Source organism: Sarcophilus harrisii, chromosome 2 (genome assembly GCF_902635505.1).
Source record: "Sarcophilus harrisii chromosome 2, mSarHar1.11, whole genome shotgun sequence".
In the NCBI taxonomy this organism is placed as follows: Eukaryota; Metazoa; Chordata; class Mammalia; order Dasyuromorphia; family Dasyuridae; genus Sarcophilus; species Sarcophilus harrisii.
The window spans coordinates 114545699-114567391 of NC_045427.1; the positions used below are offsets into that span (position 1 = coordinate 114545699).

The 21693-nt window shown below is 35.2% G+C and overlaps 1 protein-coding gene across 5 annotated transcripts in view; it reads right to left on the reverse strand.

Annotated features, from left to right (window-relative positions):
• Positions 1-21693, reverse strand: part of ANTXR1 (ANTXR cell adhesion molecule 1) — a 277518-nt gene that overhangs the window by 38089 nt on the left and 217736 nt on the right. For 2 of the 5 annotated variants that reach the window (XM_031950625.1, XM_031950623.1), the window contains exon 18: positions 17523-17565. The exons of the other annotated variants lie outside the window; for them this stretch is intronic. In XM_031950625.1, the coding sequence (XP_031806485.1) occupies positions 17557-17565 (9 nt within the window). In that variant the 3' untranslated portion in view covers positions 17523-17556. The remainder of the gene's footprint in view (positions 1-17522; positions 17566-21693) is intronic. 5 annotated transcript variants of the gene reach the window in all.

Genomic DNA, 21693 nt, shown 5'->3' on the forward strand with positions numbered 1-21693 from the left:
GCTCCATGCATTATACCACCTGGTTGCCCCTGATTTTTTACATACTAAGTTAAAATCCCAGTTCTGATACTTGGCTGTGGTATGATCATGGTTAAATTACTCTGAACCTCAGTTTTTTCTTCTGTAAAAAAGTAACGGTGCTTATGTAACCCAAGTATAGACATGGATAGTTGGCCTGCAGGTTTGGCACCTGAAGTGATATCCAACCCCAGTCAATCATGGGGAACTATGTCCAAATAAAGTGAATGCCAATGGATGATGTAATCAGAAATGGGGACTTATGCTCAAGTAGGGGAATTAGGTGCTTCAGTTAGACTGTAACCTCTGTAGTACCCAGCCAATGTGGGAAACAGAGGGACAAACTTACTTTTCGGGGACAGAATAAAAGGCTGTGCTTTTGCACTTCAAGAGTGTGCTTACTAATTTAGATACCTGCTCTTGCAAAAATGTAAAATAAAATCTTTCTTGGATTCATCCTGGAGTTCTTGGTAAGATGCTTTTACAACAACCAGTAAAAATAACCAAATTTGGGAGATGGAAAGTCTTGTATAAAAATACTACGGCATATCATCTTTATGACAATGTAAAAAAATGGAGGAGATAGTTGATTTTACCTCAGTTTTCTAGATAATGAAACTGAGGGCACAATTCCTAAAATTCTAGGGTAAGTGGTAGACAGAGGACTTAAAATGAGGTCTACTAATTTTTAACTCCTCACTCTTTCCACTAACTTATAACACATCCACTTTTTGGAATTTTCTTTCATTAAGGATCACCTCAACCACCTTATAAATGGCCTTCCCTTCTCTCTTCAAATATCACTAGACTATTTTGTCTGGTTATTTCCTTTGTCCTGGGTATCCCTAACATGTATTATACTTGTTTGCATTTGTCATATTTCAAATCCTTTTTAAATTTCTGCATCCTCAATGCCTAACACAGTATCTTTCAAACAATGTTTATTAAGTGTTGGTTGAATTCAGTTGATGTTCTATTCTTTTTATTCTTTCTTATCTCCTCTCCTTCCTTCCTTTCCTCCTTCCTTCCCTCCTTCCTTCCTTTCTTGCTTCCTTCCTTCTTTCCCTTCCTTTCTTCCTTTTCTTTTCCTTCCCTTCCCTCTGTCTACATAGGATATCAAATTTTTACCTGTTGTTAATTTTTTTTTGATTGCTAAACCTTCCCAATATATCTTGGGGTTAACTGGCTAAATTTCATTCTTAAGGATCATGCCTTAAACCCAAATCATTCTGACTGCCATTGATTAGCCAACAATAGAAATAGATCCCAGGACAAGCCCCACTTTGTCTTTGAGTCCTGATTGACTCAGAGTGAATATAAATAGCAATCTTTTCTGTTTTGTTTAAAAACAGTTTCTCTCTCCAAGTCTCTTCTGAGTCTCTCTTCCTCTCTATTTTTAATTAGGTGAAATATCATTCTTTGCCTTAATTACTAACTAGCCTTAGTCATTAAATGGGTATGGCTTCAGTCACAGTGTGACTGTTGAAGATCTTAGCTTAGAAAGACCAAGGTCTCCCACTGCATCCAGGGCCATCTCCAATCATCCCGATCTATATCTGGCCACTGGACCCAGATAGCTCTGGAGGAGAAAATGAGGCAGGTGACCTTGCACAGCCCTCCCTCACTTCAATTCAATTCACTTGCAAGTCATGGCATCGCCTCTCTGATGTCATGGTTCTTTTTGAGAATGAAGGACAAACAACTGCAACTAATAATATGATTTCTAACCATGAAGATTAATTTTTTGTTTATCTAGGAGGCCTGAGAAAGCCCCCTAAATATACAGAGGCCTAGAAAGTTTCTATATACACAGAGATATAAATAGCACCCAAAACAGGTTTACTGTACTCTAATCTTACTAAATCATGACTCCATGAAGAAAGGAAATACATAGGATGGAGTGTATGAGGTTTTTCCCTAGTAAACAAAATTCCCTAACCTTTGTTGTAATCTTATTTTCAGATACTTGAAAATTCTACAGGAAAAACAGTGCTATTTTAGGGAGTGTCTGATGTACACAAGGAAAGGAGATGTCTCCTGATGGTGGAAGAGATGGTAGCCCAATGTAGGACCTAGACCATAGCCTTGATTTATCATAGCTTTTGTCATTATTTGTGCCAGCACTGTCATAGGGTCTTGCATCATTTTTGGGGAAATTGCCTGGGTCACATCAGAACAGACCCCCACTCAAGCTGTGATTTTGAGCTGGGTGTGGGCTTGGCTCCTGTGCTATGATATTGGTTATAAGACTTCTAGTTATTTTAATTTTTTAAGCCTCACTTTTCTTGCTTAACTTCTATTCCAGGATCATTGTAGGGAAATCACTTTTTCAACTTTTAAGTGATATAGAAATGTATTTGATTATTGTTACTTTACTTCACAGTTTCCTCACTATGATCCTTTGCACAGAGCTGGTACTTAAGGCAACAGTAGTTTTAAGTTCAAATTGATGTTGGATAAATTGGATAAATTTCCTTGGCTTCTTCATTTGTGGCATAGGAATAATAATTGTGTTACCAACCTCAGATTGTGTATTGTTAGGGATAGTGCAATGTATAAGTGTGAGTTGTTTTTTTATGGTAATAACAAGTAAAATTTCTTTCCCTAAAGCTTTATTTTGATGCCTCTATGTGACATAGAATTGACCTTGGGTTCTGAAAGATAGACCTTGCCAGGTTGGAAAGGGTTTGAGCAAAGGTCCATTGAAGGGGACTAGTATATATGTGCTCTGGAGTCTTCCCAGTCAGGTTCAGAGAGGGTAAACCTGCTGGGATAAAATAGAACCCAGGTTCTACAGGTGATAACATTTTTAGGTATATGAGAACCTATTTATGGTATAAATGCCACATTTGTGAAGAAAGAAATCACACCAAGAAAAGCTTGGACCCTTGAAATCTTAAAAAAATGCAGAAATTGATAGCCTTATCCTGCAGCAATGGAGCACCAGAAGTGACTTGGCAAATTCTAAACTTGCCTAGGTACTAGGCACTTTCCAGGGGAAAGAGATAGCTGCTGCTTTTTCCCCGCCCTTTCTGAAGGGCCAAGAAGGCAGGCTACAAAATAAAACTAAGAACATTAGAGAGGCAAGATGCTGAGAGAAATCAGGTGGTTAGCACCCCTATCCTTTTATAGTGGCAGCTAGGTGCTGCAGTGCTAATGCATTGGGTCTGAAATCAGGAAGTCATGAATTCAAATTTGGCCCGAGATACTTAGGAGCTATGTGATCTGGGGCATGTCAATTAACCTCTATTTGCCTCAGTTTTTTCATCTGTAAAATGGAATGATAAGATCATCCATCTCCCAGGGTTGTTGTGAGGATCAGATTAGATAATAATTTAAAAACACTTAGTACAACACAAAGTAAGAATTATATAGATGTTAGTGATGATGATGATGATGACGAGTGAAATATGGAGAAGTGAAATTACTTGTCCAAAAACATGCAAGAATTAAGCAGCAGGACTGAATATCCAATTGAGGTCTTTTGACTCAAGTTTAACATTTGTTTCATTATATTGATTCTTCATGATTGGACTTATCTCTCTTCTCACCTCTGCTCCATATCTTCCTTCAAATCCCAACTAAAATTCTACCTTCTGCAGGAAGACTTTCTTAATTCCACTTAGGGCTAGTGCCTTTTTTTGGGATCATCTCCACTTTATCCTATAGATATCCTTAAATATACTTTGATTTCAGCTTCCCATATTAGACTGAGTTTCTTGAGAGCAGTGATGGATCTCTTCCCTTACTTAGCATGGTCAGCACTGAGTACAATGCCTAATGCATAATTAGCATTTAACAAATGCTTGTTGACTTGACCAACTTTCCATCTACTATACTAGTTTTGAGGGTCTTGCCTTATTTTTTTTTTTTTTTGGCTATAAGCTTACCAATGCTAAAAGTGACTGTTGTGGGACAGGTGAGTGCAGAGTACTAAGAGAAGAGGTAAGCAAAAATCTCTCCCTGAAAAAAAAAAAACGACTTTGTTTTTTTTGTTAATTGAAGTAATGCTTGTGGCTGTTTTCAAAGTTACAAAACTAAGGAGAGAATGTTCTAATTTTATTACAACTCATATTCTTGAACTTAAGGAATTAGATTGTGGCATCTAGTGATAAATATTGTAGCCTAGCACTATTAAACATTTAAGTTCACAGAGAAAAGGGTCCATGAAGCAAACGTTTAAAGCAGGAGTTCATAAGCTGGAGGTCTGTGATTTCTACCCCTTCCAAACATTTTGGCAACTATATTTCAATGGGTATATATATATATATATATATATATATATGTATATATATTTTCAATATAATTAAACATAATGTAAAATATCTTGTAATTTTATGTATTTTATTTTTGTGCATTTAAAAACATTATTGTGGTGGCAAAGAACTTGCAATTAAGGGGAAGCCCATCAATTGGAGGATGGCTAAATAAGTTGTAATGTATGATTGTGATGGAATACTACTGTGCTACCAGAAAGTGATGAGTTTGTTGACTTGAGAAAAACACAGAAAAACTTTCATGAAATAATGAATGAAATGAGCAGAACTAAAAAAACATTGTAGAGAGTAACAGTAATATTGTTTGAAGAACAACTTGAGTATTATAAATACTCAATATTACAAATATTCAAATATTGTGCTCAAATACACAGACATTCAAATATAATACTCAGTATTATAAATACTCAAATGAACTGCAAAGGATCTTTGAAGATGTTATCCACCTCCACAGAATGAACTGGTAAATATAAGTATGTATAGTATAATTATATATATATAAATATACATACATACATTTAAATCTATATATCTATATCTATAATCATCTGTGTTTAATGGTGATCTTCTCTAGTGCAAGGTAAGGAGATAGGGAGAAAAGATAGGAAAAACTCCATTATTCTAAGAGCAGTTCCTGGGCTTTTCCAGATTACCAATTGGGACCATAACACACAAAAGCTTAAGAACTACTACTCAGGAGATTATAAGTGTGCAATCAGGGGATACTCCAGCATAGGTTAAGTGAAAAGGAAAGTATTTTGGTAAGAACTCTGTGCTAAGAATTAGGAAGCCCCAGGTTCTAGTCTTTAAACTCTTTTTATCTCAATTTTCTCATAAGTAAAATGAGAGAATAGGAGTAGACAATTTCTAAGGTTCTTGAATTCTAAAATGTTATTTTGCTGTTATAATCTGGCAGTGAGGGAAGGAAATGACTGATGTAGGGATGGTAACAGAATTGGGGAAGGACTATCAAGGAAAGGTAACGAATCTGCTTAGATATGGACAACAAATTCCAGTACCCAAAGTATTGCTAGTGTGCCACAGGGAGCAGGAAGTCATAGAATTGGTCAGTCTTCTGGGCTGAGAACTCTGTGTGTGTGTGTGTGTGTGTGTTTACACAGAGCTCTTAATTTTGGAATGGTAGTGAATAGGATAATAGGATTTATTCTAAAGAGATATATTTTGCAGCAAATTGATTAGTCCATATCTATTCTGAGAAGTGAGAGGAACTCATAGTTGAAAATAAGCACACAATCAGGCCCGTTACAACAATGATAGACACAAAAAGAATAACATTATAATGTACATCGTCATGTCCCTTGTGTGTCTATGGGTCTGTGCTATTTCTGTAGTAAAATTATTTGTCCCCCAAGGATACCTCTTAGGGTTCCAGTGACCATGTAAAGTTGTTCTTTTATCTAAAAAGTGACTAAACAATGTAACAGATTGAGTAAAAAATGTTTATGTATCACCTTTAGGTACATTGATTCTGACTGCATATAATATAGAGAGGTCAAAAATGTCATGAAACTTTACAAATACACAGAGAACAGAGAGATTGGAAAAAAATATAAAACAACTAAATTGTTGCTACTATTAAGTTATAGTTTATTTTATATTAAAAACTTTGTAGAAGGGGAGTCTTTTAAGTAACATTTGTTCATGGTGGAAGGGAAACTTGAATTTTATTTGTTTTTGTTTTTTTGGCTTCAATATTTTTTAAATATTCAACTAAATACATCAAGTATAATTTTGAATAAAATTGTATTGCACATATATGCTAAGAATGTCTTTCCTGTGGTCAAAGTATAACTGATTCTATTTTTCAATCTAAATATGTTTCCAATCATAATTTGAGGCTGCTTGAAATTACCTAGCCTCTGGCCATGTGTTTTATAGGAAACCCACAAAACATACGTGCAACTGAACTGATGAAGTAAACCTATTGTGAAAAACCAGTGCAAGCATTCTGGGCTATTAGCAAACAGTTGTTAATGCTGCCAGCTTGTTCTAATTGGATCCAGGCATTTTAGATGAAGGGCTATCCTTCCATTAAAAGTGACTACAGTTTTTTTTTTTTGGTCCAGTTTGATAGAGTAGTTAGAATGTACCCTCCAATTAAGCAGTGAATTTAGGCAGGCCAGAAATATTTCATAGCCCTTCATTTTCCTATGAGTCTTTTGTTCGTTGTATTTATAAGTAACTGTGACCAGATGTTCTGAATTTTTTGAGAGACTTCAATCTCACCTTCAGGTCCTGAGATTTTGCTCACCTCTCTTTTTTAAAATTTAAGATTGGGATTTCTAGGTCTTGTCAAGACCAATGAAATTCAGGAGGAAATCCTGTCCCTTTCTAGTAGGGGCCACAGAAAGAAGGTGAATGATGATGAATTGGAAAACAAAACAAAACAAAATTTAGTTGCAGCCTGAATATATCCTTTTTGAATTATTTTAATTATAAATATTTGGTAATGTTAACTTATTTGTACTGTCCAGAAGGTTGCTATTTATTGTTCATGTTGCTTCTGTTAGATCTTTGCTGCTTCAGATTTGCATAAACAATGCTGATCTAGTTTTGCATCAGCTAGCAGGAAGGGGTGGAGTAGGACCAGTCATCTTGATAAAGCATCACTTTATAGCAATGATGGTTAAGGAGCAAGGAATACTTCTTTTGGCTTACAACTGGGACAGAAAGAAACTTTTTTTCCTTTAAACTGTGATTGAAAATAAAACCCAATTTACCTAACTTTCTCTTTGTATTAAGACCAACTATTCCCAAAATGAAGAACTAAGGCTTTATGGCTAAATAGCTTTATAGTTATGAAGCTAAGGCTTTATAAAACTTACTCAATTTCGCTAAAAGATAGTTTTCTCTTTTCTCAAACTAGTTAAGAATATATTTTGTAACCTTTCCTTTGTACTTTTACCTAACTAAGGCACTTGTTTAGGATCTTCTGAGATTTCCTTTCCTTTCCCTACTTCCCTAGCTCTTGGATTTAAACTCTGGGTTTATTAGCATCATTGTCACCATCAATAAATATTTATTGAACATCTACTAGGTATTTTGGCAAGTCCTATCAACAGAAAAGAATTTGTATAAAATCATACTTAGCCAAACAAAAACAACAATGATGATAATGACAATGACAACAAGATGGTTAACACCCACAAGCAAATTCAAAAGACTCTCTAGGGCAACATCTGTGTGAACTCAACCAACAATATGCTGAAAAAAAATGTGGCAAAATCAGATGTATTTGATAATTGAAATAAGGAATTTAAAATGTCAGGTCAGGAATAATTCATTGCCATTAGACATTATAGAAAGGTTATCTGTAAAGCGCTCAGACTTACTGATTAATACCAATTATGTTAAGAAACATTAACTGTGAAACTCATCATTGTAGACTTCAAGAATTTATCATGTACGTATCAAGACAACACATTTCTATACAAAGGAAGATTAATATCTTTCATAAATTAGGAGATGACAAATCCTTGTATTGTAAAAAAAAACAATCTCCAATATACTTATATGTTAACTTTGTAATTTCTTACAAACTTATAAAAAGTATTTCAACATTCAAATAACAAAAGAGCATTTTACACAACTTGTAAACTTAAATTATATACAGTTTTTAGTGTATTAAATTTAACAGCCTTTTGTTTTATTCTGTATATTTTAAAAATGTTTTATTGCTGATTTTTATTTTCTTTTTCCTATCTATAACTTTCTAAGCCTTGGTTCTCACAAAGTTTTATAAATAAATATAGTCAAACACAGTAAATCAATATAATGGCCATTTCTGAAAATATATGTCTCGTTCTACATTTCTAGATCAGTACCCTCTGCCAAGAGGCAGGCTTTGGTCAAAATAGATTTCATATGGAAATGGTAGAAACTGTACAACATATTAAAAGTTGTAAAAATTTTGTCCCTCTTTAGGAAGATGATCAAGTAAATAGAATTATAAAGAGCAGAATTTCAACCATGCCTCATAAATTACTAAATGACAACTTCACATACCATTAATACACGTCCCAAAATATTCTTCAGAATTCGACATATAAAATTGAAGCATTATCAGGGACAAAAATACTGTCTCTAATAGTTTGGATATAATTAACTCATAAAAATGAAAACATTTTTAAATGGATGCTGTAATATCAAAGACTCAATCTCCAAACTGAAATGAAATGCTCTTAAAATGTAGAAATCTTGGTGGAAATAATTAAAACCATGTGGGAATAGTATGAAGTACGTATCATTTCTGTCAATGAATCTGCTGCTGGGGCTATCTCAAAGATGATTTAAGTGAGCCCCTTGAAGATGAACTTGCAGAACAACACTTTTATCCAATTATAAAAAGTAAGTAACCTATTTTATCAACTGGGTCAATAGTCAGTTGAATGTTAAACAATTGTGAGATTCCAGCTTGTTCCAGGACTCTTTCTAGCTGAACTAGATGAAACAAATTATGATTTTAATAACCAAAATAGAGGAAGGAAATGGAAGATATGTTTAAAAATACTGATGTAGATGAACAAGATACTTAGCAAAAATAGCTTTAAAAAGACCTGAAAAACATGATAAATGAATATTTATATTTAAATTTATATAATAACAGTATGCCACTGTTCTGGAAGGAAAGAGCTGTTAGCTAATGCTTAGGATGAATTAAGACAGCTGTGGAAAGCTACTAATATAAAGGAAACTCTTTTGTTTTATATATGTAAAAGGGTTCCATTGGGAAAAGTGGAAAGAGAAAGGAAGGAGAAAACTTTTGGATGCATGGAGTGAATGACATCAGTGATAATGGATGATGACAAAGGCAGAACTGTTCATCTCTGATTTTGCCAGTATTCTTCACTAAGGGAAATGATTTTTAGACTTAAAAAAGTCAGAGCAAAAATGGCTTATATGGAAGTGATGCTCCAGTAAAGTAGATGAAAGTTAGATTAAGATGAGATGAACTAATCCTATAATATGGAAAGAATTGGCAGATATGATTTCTGAACTATTGTCAATGATCTTGAAGATACTGGGGAATAAAAAGGCATTTTGGAACTAGAAAAAGGCAAAGGTGTTCTAATTTTAGAAAAGGTAAGAGAATAGTGTTTTTGTCAAAAATCTAGAATATATGATTAGGGAGGTAATTTGTGGATATTTTGAGAAGGTAGTAAAGTGGCATAATAGATAGATTGATGGATAGATGAATTCCATTCATTGAATGGAATTCAAATTAGAAAAACCTGAATTGAAATCTGATGACAGAAACTTACTAGCTGTGTGACTCTAGGCAAGTCACTTAACAGCTACCTCTCTCAGTTTCTTCATATGTAAAATGGAGATAATAATAACCCTAATCTCCAAGATTTCTATGAGGACAAAATGAGATGATATAAAGAGTTTAACAAAGTTTAAAGTACTATGTAAATACTTTCATTGGTACTTCTACCACCAACAAGATCACATTACTACTACAACAACTACTACTAATAGTTGTTTGCTCTTCACTTTCAAACAGTATTTTGATTTGAATGTGAATTGGATTTAACTGAGGCAGAGCTATACAAAATATCAGCCTCATTTTCTCTTCCAGAATTATTGAAGTCTAGTGGCAAGACAAAAGTCAGAATGATTGGTAATGGCTTGGGATATAGCAAATAACCTTGATATCTCTCATATCCTGCCAATTCTAAGCATTCCACAGCTCCTGCTTTAGCTGCCTTCATGGCTTTTGGAATAAATTGTTCTCATGTGCCAAATATACTTAAGGAAGTCTTCATATGCTTGTGGTAGACATTTCCTTAATTCACCAAAGGGTTTGAGGCCTGTAGGTTCTCTCAGCCTGGTTTAGCTGAGATGTTACTGAGATGTAGTCACTTCACATGTCTTAGCTTCTTAGAGCCACAAGTCAGAGTTGAGTGAATCAGGTGGCCCTAAAGTAGATGAGTAATCCAGAAAAGGGCTCAGCAGGCCCTTACAAGGTGCTAGTCCTTCCTGAACACCCCATACTACACTACTAACTACTATTACTACTACTACTACTACTACTACTACTTACTACTACTACTACTTACTACTACTACTACTTAGTACTACTACTTACTACTACTATTGCTACTACTACTACTACTACTGCTACTGCTACCACTTACTACTACTACTACTACTACTACTACTACTACTAATAATAATAATAATACCACCCCCCCACGACTACTAGACTATGAGATAGATAATAGTATAAATGAAGATAGAACTAACTAATTGAATGACTGAATACAAAGAGTAGTCACTAATGTTAACTTTACTTTAATGTTAATATAGAAGTAAGTTCTGGTGGAATCTCTGCTTGGTTTAAGAGCCCAGGGATCTGTACTTGATCCTAAACTTGTTTTACTAGTAGCATGAACAAAAGTATTATTGACATGTTTCTCACATTTACAGATGATACAACAGTTAGAGATGACTAGCTAACTTGCTGAATGACAACTAATGATCGATTTTGGAAGGAATCCAATGAAGTCATCTTTATTAGAAACAAATATTAAGTATTTATTAACATTTAGGTTCAAAAAGTAGTTTCACGAATATAAGACAGAGGAATGTGGCTAGAAAGATAGTGACTTTGGATTACTAATGCTAATAGAGCATAAATTAAGACAGGTCCCATTATAGTGATAGAATCTATGTTTGTTATCTACACACTTATCTAGCTAAATTTGGAGATGATCATCAATAGTTTGACACAGAGTGATGATTTTTTTCCAGCAATACCAATTCTTGAAGATCACTTACTGCATTGTAGAGAAATTGAAATCTGTATTTGTTGATGGAGGGAGACCAGTGTGAATAGAATTTATGAATCCTTAAAGGAATGAGATAAGACCAAAAAAAGAGAGTAAGTATTTATGGAGTGCCTACTGTGTGCCAGGAACTGGGCTAAACATTTTATAAATTTTATCTGGACATGCAAATATATGTATATGTATATCCATACATGCATGTTTATATACACATATGCACATATATGTATATTCACTGTGTAATTGATATACATGCATATAAAGTTTAACACCACAAATAATTAGGTAATTTGAGTTTGGCATTTAAAAAATCTCTGATAATCACTGATAACCTACCAGCAAAATGATGACCTTTGAAGCTGGGGTAATCACTGTGATTCTTATATTATAGAATGGTGGATGGAAGAAGAGAAAAGAGTGGTGATGTTGAATCACAGGTCACATTATAAAGTTCAGTTCTGAATGGAGCACTCTAGTGCAGAGGGGTTATTAAAGAAGCAGAAGGCATCATGGGAAATGGATTTCTAGGAGGCAAGGTAGAAGGGGCAAGAAAAAGCAGGAACACAGGAAAAGAGATGCAAAGGAACTAAAGAAATATTTCACTTACCTAAAAATTTAGTCCAGGTTTATCCTTGACATTAGTGATTTGACACAATACCTGGATTTACCAATCCATTCCAAATCCAGGCATGGGTATGGGAGGGGGGGCTAGATTTTGCAGGAAATCAGGTGTGGGGCATTTTGTCTTGCCGCTTGGTTGTTTTGAAGGATTTAGTCAGAGTGAGAATCATTCTCCACTCCATTTTGACTTTACTTCCCAAATGGCCAGGGTAAAGGTGCTTCTAACTACTAGAGTGGCAAGATCAAAGAATTTTCTTAAAGTATTTGGGGGCCAGTAAAGAGATATGGAGAAACTGTGATCCTGGAGCACATGGGGAAAAATGGAGGAAGTGCAAAGCTGAATAGAATGAGAATTAGGGTTGATCAGACATACTTTCTCTCCCATTCTTAACTCACTGAGAATACTTTGATAGATGGTCAAACTGGATCAAACCTTTCCTTTCATTCATCTGCTTCTTTTTCTGGCTGGAGGAGAGATCTGGGGAGTCCATTCAAACTATAACCAGTCTGGCAACGTGCCATTTGTTGCCTTTTCTAATAATTAGGATTTATATGCCACCTGATTGTTTAGAAAAAAATTACATGGCCATTAAGAGAGAACTGTTGAATTTTGTGAATGGGAATCATGGATGAAAAGAGAAGAATCTAGATCCAAGAAACAGTGATGAGAAAGATGTTGTATTTTTGGAGGATTTAAAAAAATATTCCAAATGATTTCTCTAGACCTCTATTGACCCTATTGGTTGGCTTGGGAGAGGCAGAAAAGGGGAGAGAAAAAGAGGAGTTATTCATTGAGAGTAAGAGAATCTTATGATCAAGTAATATATTAAAACTTTAATGGTTGATTAATTAGCTCATCATGTAACTACCTTATGCCTTCCGTAAATAGCAGAAAGCAGGGGGAAGAGAAAGGACAACTAGATACAGCTCTGGAAACACTATTCTGTGTAGTTCTAGGCCCCACCTCCTAGACCATATATAATACAACAATTTTGAAGGCAAATTCTAGGACTGCTTCAGTTCTGGGTCTGGCTATACCATTCCCTGACTCTGACTACTTAGGTAGTACATTGAATAGAGCCTTGAATCTATAGTTAGGAAGACCTGAGTTTAACTATATCCTCAAATATTGGCTGTATGATCCTAGGCAAATTATTTAACTTCTGTGTGCCCCAGGAAAATCCTTGCAAAACTTAAAGCACTATGTAAATTCTACTTTTGTGTTTTTTATTATTGTCTGGCCTTTACTTCCCTCTCTTTGATAAAATGAAAGGGTTTGAATAGAAATTCATAATTATTTTGGGAGGTTGAGCTACTTTTCATTTTCCTGAAGAATTAAAATCATTTTAAGGTCAAAGGAATTGAGGTCTAAAGAGGTAAAAAAAAAAAGCAAAATTATATATTAGCTGTGGACTGAAAACTCCTTAAAACATTGAGCATTTGAATGAAATTCTCCCTTCTGAGCCAAGTCCCTAACTCCCTCAATGATAGTTCCATTGGAACGATACTGTTATTTCAAGGAAAAATGGCTCTCAAAGGAATTGGCTTATGATGTCATTCCTTGGAATGGGATCTCCCCCCTTTTTAAAAATTTAGATTCTTTGGGTTCATGACATAGCATTTAATTTTTTTCTAATTTACTTCTGCAATTTGTGATGGGGACCTGATCTTCTATGGCTGTAGCTGTGTGGAAAAGATATCAACTTATAGAAGTCTAGAACTGGAAGGACCTTAAAAATTCATGTAGTCCAACTCTTACCTGAACAGAGACCCCCTCCTAAACATTCCTGGAATTGGTTACTTAGTCTCCAAGCAAAAATGGGAAATTCAGAATCTCTCAAAATAGTCTATTCCAAAAGGGGCAGGGCACTAAAATGAAAAGAGAGTTGAATTTGGAATAAAAGGACGTGGGTTAGAATTCTGGCTCTTGATACTTACTAGCCATGTGGCCCTAGACATGTGTCAGGTCAAAAAACATTTATTAAGTATTCGTTTTGTGTGAAATACAATACTTCAAAGACAAAAAATGAAATATCTTTTTCAGGGGGTGGGGAGGAAACAAGCATATATGCACCAGATACTGTCCTAAACTTTTTATAAAGCTTATATTTCATTATATCTCCATAATAATATCATTTCATTTGATCCTCACAACTCATAGAGTTAAGTGTTTTTATTATTTTTATTTTACAGATGAGGAAACAGAAGCAGATATGGGTTAAGTGACTTGCCCAGGGTCACAGAGCTGATAGGTATCTGAGACCAGATTGAAATTCAGGTCTTCCTGATTCCTTAATAGTTACTATCTAATTTATTTTGGGAGGCCTCACTTAACTCATCTAAAAAAAGAGATGGTTGCAATAGATGAGGTCCAAGTTCCTGTCTGGATCTAAATTGATTTTTCTTTAATGTATTATAACGGCCCATTCCATTAAAAGGCAGTCTTAATCATTAGAGCAGTTTTTTCTTAAACCAAATCTACTATTCTAATGATTGATCCTGTTTCTATTTTCTGGATGAACAAATCTAAACCTTCTTCTATGATATATATTAAAAAATGATTATAGGAATTTATAGCTGTTCATTTGTTTCAGTTGCCTATCATTCTTTGTGTTCCCATTTGGAGTTTTCTTGACAAAGATACTGAAGTGGCTTACCATTTCCTTCTCCAGCTCATTTTACAGATGAGCAACCTGGGACAAACAGGGCTAAGTGATTTAACAGGAATACATGGCTAGTGAGTATCTGAAACCAGATTTGAAATCAGATCTTCCCGATTTCAAACTTAGTGTTCTTTCCATTATACCACTTACCTGCTCCCAAAATAAGAATTATGTTCCTTTATCTTTTCCTGACCTAGTTCCTTTCAATGATTTTGACAGGCATTCTAGTTCCTTCCCCATTTTGATGACCATCTTGTTGTATGGGCTCCAACTTGTTAGTGTTGTTCCTAAAATATGTTATTAAGAACTGAACACAACATTTCAGATGGGATCTAATGAGATCAGAATGCTGGAACTATTACCTTCCTCATTCCGCATGCTAGGCTTCTCTTAACTCAGCTTAAGATTTCATTAGCTTTTTAAAATTGTGCCAAATCTTTCTCACATGAACTGGTGGTTGTTTTTTGTTTTATTGTTTTTAGTTATTCCTCTCCATGTTATACTTATGAAGCTAATTTTTTGAATCCAAATGGAAATTTCTGTATTTTAACTCTGGTAAATTTCATTTGATTACATTTTGCCCATCATTCAATCCTATAAAGAACTTTTTGGATATTTATTCTTTCACATAATGTCACATAATATGTGAAAGAAATAATTCTTTCACATAATATGTCACTAACCTAGTGACATAGTTGTGAGGGCCCCCCTTTTCTGAATGCTTTCTATCTTGTCAATGTTTCTCCTAAAATGAGATACCCAGAGGCAACTCATTCTCCAGAATGCTTAGAGAAGCAATAACAATATTTTTTTTCCTCTTTATTTTGGTGGGAGCAGGTGGGGAAGGATAAGGAGAGAGAATAAGGACCATGAGGAGGAGCCTACAGGGAAAGGGAAGATGACAAAGAAGGGAATGTGATGGATAAAGGACAAAACAGGGGGCATTCTGATGCTTTTCAACAATATTTATTCACTTCAGTTGCATTACATTTATTTATTTAGCTCAGTCTTCTCCTGCAGGGTAGGATGTTGTACTGAATAATTTAAGGATAGACTGCTCTGTAGCATCTCCTTTGGCCATAATTTTGCTAAAAGAAACTAATTTTTACAGATTTTCCAGCGATTTGGTTCTGGTGCTCTGGTATTTTCTAGGCTCAGCAGTGTGAGCCAAGACTTTCAAATAACATCCCTCTCCAGTGAGATAATGAAGAGAATAATTTCCAAGAGTGAGGACTGAATGAATCCCAGTGAGGATTTAACTATCCAGAGAAGATAAAGTGCCAAAAGAAATCCTATTTTGCTAAATAAACTGTGGCTCTGAACGAAGGGTCAACCATCTTTGTAGCCTCTCTAGAGGCTTAATAATGGGAATTCACAGGAGGCTAAAGGTAGGGGAGAGAAAGGAAACAGGAGATATAAAAGAGGTAAAGTGTTAAAATGGGAAAGCAAAGAATAGAATGACAAGGGGAAGAAGAGACCAGAGAAGAGAAAAGGAAAGGAAAAAAGAGAGAGAAAGGGGGAGAGGAAAGACAGAGACAGAGACAGAAATAGACACAGAGAGACAGAGACAAATACAGAAAGAGAGACAGACAGAAAGACCGAGACAGACATAGACACACACACACAGAGAAACAGAGACAGAGACAGAGACAGACAGACAGAGAGACAGAAAAGAGATAGTGACTGAGGACAATATGATACAATGGGCAGAATACTATTGGACTTGGACTCAGAAGCACAGGATGCTCCAAAAATTTTCATGTACCTTTGTGCTATTAAAACTTAAAATGGCATTGACTAAAGATACTTTATATTTGAATTCTGGCTTCTGTTGTGAGATCCTGGACAAGTCACTTCATTTCATTATACTATCTTCATTTGTAAATGATGATGATAGTAACTGTACTGTAATTATCAGAAAAAAATTTTTGCTTGCCTTAAAAAGAATAAAATTGGGGGATTTTCTAATACTCTCACACACACCCCTCAGTCCCATCAATTGTCCTGCTCTGCTTTAGAATAAGTCTGTTTGAAATAAGGTATTCTAATACCTAAAGCACCTATTATGTGACAGGAAGAGGCAGCTAGGTGGCTCAGCTGATGGAGCACTGAACTTAAGTCAGAAAGACCTGAATTCAAATTTGGCCTTAGATACTCACTTAAGCTGTGTGACCTCAAGTCACTTAAGTTCGGGGGAAGTCAAACCATTTCAGTATCTTTGCCAAGAAAACCCTATATGGGGTAACAAAGAGTCACACATAACTGAACAACCACAAATGTGCTTTTTACAAATATTTTCTGTTTTGATTCTCACAGGAATCCTGGGAGGTAGGTATTATTATTGTCATCCCTATTTAACAGCTGAGGAACCTGAGGCAAGCAGAAGTTAAATAATCTGCACAATGTCACACATCTAGAAGTGTCTGAGGCCAAATTTGATTTTAGTTATCTCTCACTCCAGCTCTAGCCCTGTGTACACACTACAGAACCATCTAGATACTATTCTTTATACCTCTTTCAGGTACCTGCTTTGCTTGTGACATGATTGCTTTGGGATAAGCTCCACTTGGAAGCTCTTTTGTGCAATGGAAAAAAGATTCCTTCATTGATACAAAAAAAGACATACCTAGGTCTCTGAAGGATAAGATGAACATGGAAAACATCAAATGATCTAGTTTCTTTCTTTCTATTTGAAACGTCTGTCTCACACCATATACTCTGTATTCTGGTGAAGAGAATTTCACAACCTCTGGGTCTGCTTCCTCAAATGTATTTCAAAATTGTTATTTGCTAGTGTTTTATTTCCCTGAGTTTTTTTTACTTGAAGAAAGGCTTGGTCTTTCAAAACAAACCCAGTGTTTGTGTGAATATTTAGTTCTTGTAGATAGTAATGGAATGTACTATCCCCCACATTCCAGATCCACAAAGAATAGTTTCAAGAAAAACAAAGGAAACTCCTTCTAACATTAGAATCATCCTAAACCACAATGTGGTTTAGTAGGAAAAAGTACTGGATTAGAAGTCAAAAGACTATTTTGAATCCAGGCTTAGCTACTACTAAAGGCATTACTTTAGTCAAGTAATTTCCTCTCTCCTGGCTGCAGTTAACAACTATGTGAAATAAAATTTACCTTGGTGATTTCTATGATCCCCTCCAGCTCCCTATCATCTCACCTACACAAAGAGAGATTAGGATTTTGAGTAAAGTGAAGTGACAGGTGATTATTGTTACTGTTATTCTTAAATATAACTATCAGCAAAAGTATTACATTATCATTCTCTTGGCCCTCTTGGCCTGATACTACTAGTACTCTCATTCAGTAAAAAAGTGTAACATGATACCTAGACTCTAGCATCTATTGTTTTTATGGAGGGGAGGATGAAAAGGAAGGGGATAAGGATTTATTAAGCATCAGACACTGCACCAAGAACTTTACAAATATTATTTTATCTTTACAACAACCCTGGGAAGTAAGTACTATTATTACTCCCATTTTATAGATGGCAGATATTATGATTTGCCCAGGGTCACCTAGGGGCTGAATTTAAATTTGAACTCAGACCTTCCTGACTTTAAACTCAGTCCTCTAGCCACTGTATCATCCAAATGTCTTAAAATTATGCTCCATTAGCAGTTAGCTGACTGTTGTCTGAAATCCCATCATTTGTAATTCTCTTCTTGTGTCTGAATGCCAATGATCCTTCTCAGTCTTGTTTCAGGGATTGAGACACAGTGCATAAAACGATTTCATATATATTCCATAGAACATAATCAATTGACGAGACCTTCGGGAGCATTTTAGTCTAGTCTTCCTTTTTATGGATAATGAAATTGAGGTCCAACTAGGATAAGTGGTTTGCCCAATGTCATATTACTAGTACTTTACTCAAGCAGAACCTGACATTGAATCCAAATCCTCTGTATCCAAGTTGGGTATGCTTTCCATTACCCTATGCTTTATTCCCTCACTTAAAGATAACACTTCTCATGTTTGCAACAGGAAATTCATAATGAGACAAATGACTTCCTGTAAAAGGTACTCTTCCTACAGAGGAGGACTTTTATTAGTGTGAAATATTGGGGTGCAACTAGTTTATCTGAACCAAAAGGATGAAGCATATTTTTAGTATTATTAACAGCTGATTGTAGCTTTGATGCTGATGAAAATTCTCCTTATAAATACCAAAGGATGATTCTTTCTCATCTGACATTTAAATATTTACTTTGTGGATTGCCCAGACATTTTATACCACTTGTTCCTTTCTCCAGTGACTGATTTTTTTTTTGAGCTACACATCATTAGCATTTAATCTGAGAGAGAATGGGAGAGAAAACCAAAGTAGACAGGATTATTAACTAATAATATATCATTATATTATTAGTTACTAGCTATTAACTAATAATATAATTCAACTATTGTAGTATTGGTTAATAGCTGTGATAAATGGTATAGCAGATAAGGGAGTTAAAACTTGGTTTAAAGGAGGTTTGGATTTTTAAATTCCTTTCATCATTGCTGATCATTAGAAATTAGTGTTTCACACTTGGAGTTTTGAAATTGTTTTTTAATTCTTAATCATTTCAAGGGAGAGGGTTACTTTGTTGTAGCAAGCCTCCTTTTCCTGTGACAAAATAGCTTGCTGCTCATTACTGCAAAAAAATTGTAATATATGATAGAACACAACAAATAGTTCACATATCGACCACAAAAACTAAAGTTATCTGATGAAAGGCTGGTAGATTGGCCACTGTTGTACAGGAAAAGATGTAATGGGAGTAGCATTGATTCTGGATGCTTTTTTTTTCTCCCAGGATACCTCCGTGGTTAATTTTAGACTTCATTTACAGTATCAGGGTCAGCTTTATTGAGTAGGTGGCTGCCTGGATAGTGTGACTTTAAGGGCACCAGCAAGGACTCCTTCACTTTCCTCAAGTGTGTTCATTAACACCTAAGAGTTGTCAGAAACTCTACCATTCACAGCTTTTGTCCTGTAACTGAAGGCTTTGCTCGGCTCAGAATGTATCTTCAACCAAGTTCACATTTTGTTTCATCAGCCTTTTAAACCTCATTATCATTTTGTTTATCACATTCTTTCCTGAGAGCTAGGAATACGAATGGCAACATAAAAGGCTTGAGCTATGCTATTAAAAAGAGGCTTGGAGTGTTGGCTGACAAATTACAGTTATGGATGAGAAACACTGCTGCAACGAATCACAAAACCATAAAGCTGGAAGAATCCATTTAATGCAGCTTTCCCATCTTATATTTGAGAAAGCTGAGGCCTTGGGAGTGTAAGGAAGCAAGCCAAACTTACAAATGAAATTAGTCACAGACTGGACTAGAAATCAGTTCTTCTAACTCCTGGAGATCAGTAGTCTGATTTATTGTGTAAGTAAGGTGATTCAAATGGAAACATCCAAGAGAAGACAAGTAAAAATAAAATATTAACTCAAACCTGAGCATGGCATTCTAGTTAGTGACTGAGATAGAAATAACTCCATTTAAAATCTTAAATTCTAGGTTCCTTTGAAGCACATACAGCTTATTCCAAACCTGCTGTCCAGAAACTTCTCTCAGGCTCCTCCTCATAATTAATATCAAACTGACAGAGTTAGAAGTTTTGTAAATATTTTTACTTTACCCTAAGGGGTACTGCTAAAAGAAAGCTTCTCCTCACATTTTCTCTTTCACTTTGCAGCTGAGACTTCCTGTCTTTGTCTAAGGGAACATAGGCTTCTGGACCCATCTTAGATAGAGATGAATGATGGTGATAATCCAAAGGGTAGACTTTTCTATTCTGATTGTCCCATCAGTGTTGCTTCTGAACTCATAACTGTATTTTTCTGAGATAGTGGATACCAACCTGAGTGGAAATGCTAGCTCTGAGTTGTTGATTTCCTACAACCAAGCCATGAGAGGACAAATACAATCCTTCCAGTAACTTCACAGAGTTTGTTTTAATAGACTCAGCACTGGTTTGTACAATGGATCTCTGTGTTTTCCCCCTTGATTTTCAGGGAGAATGAGTTAATTAATTGAGAAGCCCAGATAGGCTTTGTCAAAAGGAAAGAGTTCCTGTGAGGTCAACATGTGCTAAAAGTCACTCAGAACATAATTTATAATGTAATTAAGTGATGTTTTGGTTTTGTTTTTTTTAAGGGAAAATCCAGAACGTGTGACTCTCATTTGTTCAGGACACATGCTGAGATTTACTCATTTGGAGTTTATGGAAAATGTGGCAAGCACCATAAATCAGTGATGAGGGGAGTCTCAGAGTCTGCCCTATAGGGCCAATGTAGGTTTACTAAAACAAAGTTTTGCATGAGGTTTTGCTAAAAAAAGAACTGAAAGGAAAAAAGATATGGTGGCAGGGAAGATGCTAATGAAAAAAACCAGGATTATCAGCCTGCAGTGCTACTTCCTATGTGCATCCTCATCTGGTCCCTCCTTTGTATTCCAACTGAAAGTATTCTTCATTTCCTTAAATATTCCTAGAACATTCTACTGATCTTCCATTTATTTCCATCATTACTTACTTGTATAAATAATACTTACTCATGTACTTGTTCTATGTCTTTCTTTGCCCTACTATAATATAAATTAAGACTGTCTTTCTTCCCCCCCGCCCCCATTATAATAGCTTTTATATTTTGCACATTCCCTTAAACATTGAAAACAAATTGACCTGTATTATAATTGGCAGAGTGAACTCCATGTGATGAAATTCCCTCTAACAATGAAAGTCATCATCTGCTTTGCAATCTGAAGGCATACAGAGTTGCCTGAGGGCACTGAGATGTTAAATGACAGCACATTAACTGGAAAAGTCTATGCCCACTGACACAACTATGGCACATAGCCATAATATGTCAGAGATGAGATTTGAACCTAAGTCTTCCTTCCTCACTCAAGCTGCCAGGCCTCTATACTATAGGCCATCTTGATTCTGCTTTATACATATTATGAAACAGATATTTCATAAATGTTTGCTGAACTGAAATGTTTGCCGATAATATGGCCCAGAGTTTCCTTCCCTTTTGATCAGGCAGAAGGTAAGTTTTAGGTATATGCCTAACATATTTTTTTCCCCCTGAATGAAACTTAAAAAAAAAATTTAAATAGCTTTTATTTTTCAAGTACATGTAAATTCAACATTTGTTTTTGCTAAGACTTTGTTTTCCAAATTTTTCTCTCCCTTTCCCTTATTTTACCCCTTCCCAAGTTAGCAAGTAATCTGATATAGGTTAAATATGTGCAAGTATTTTAAACATATTTCCATATTTGTCATGTTGTGAAATAA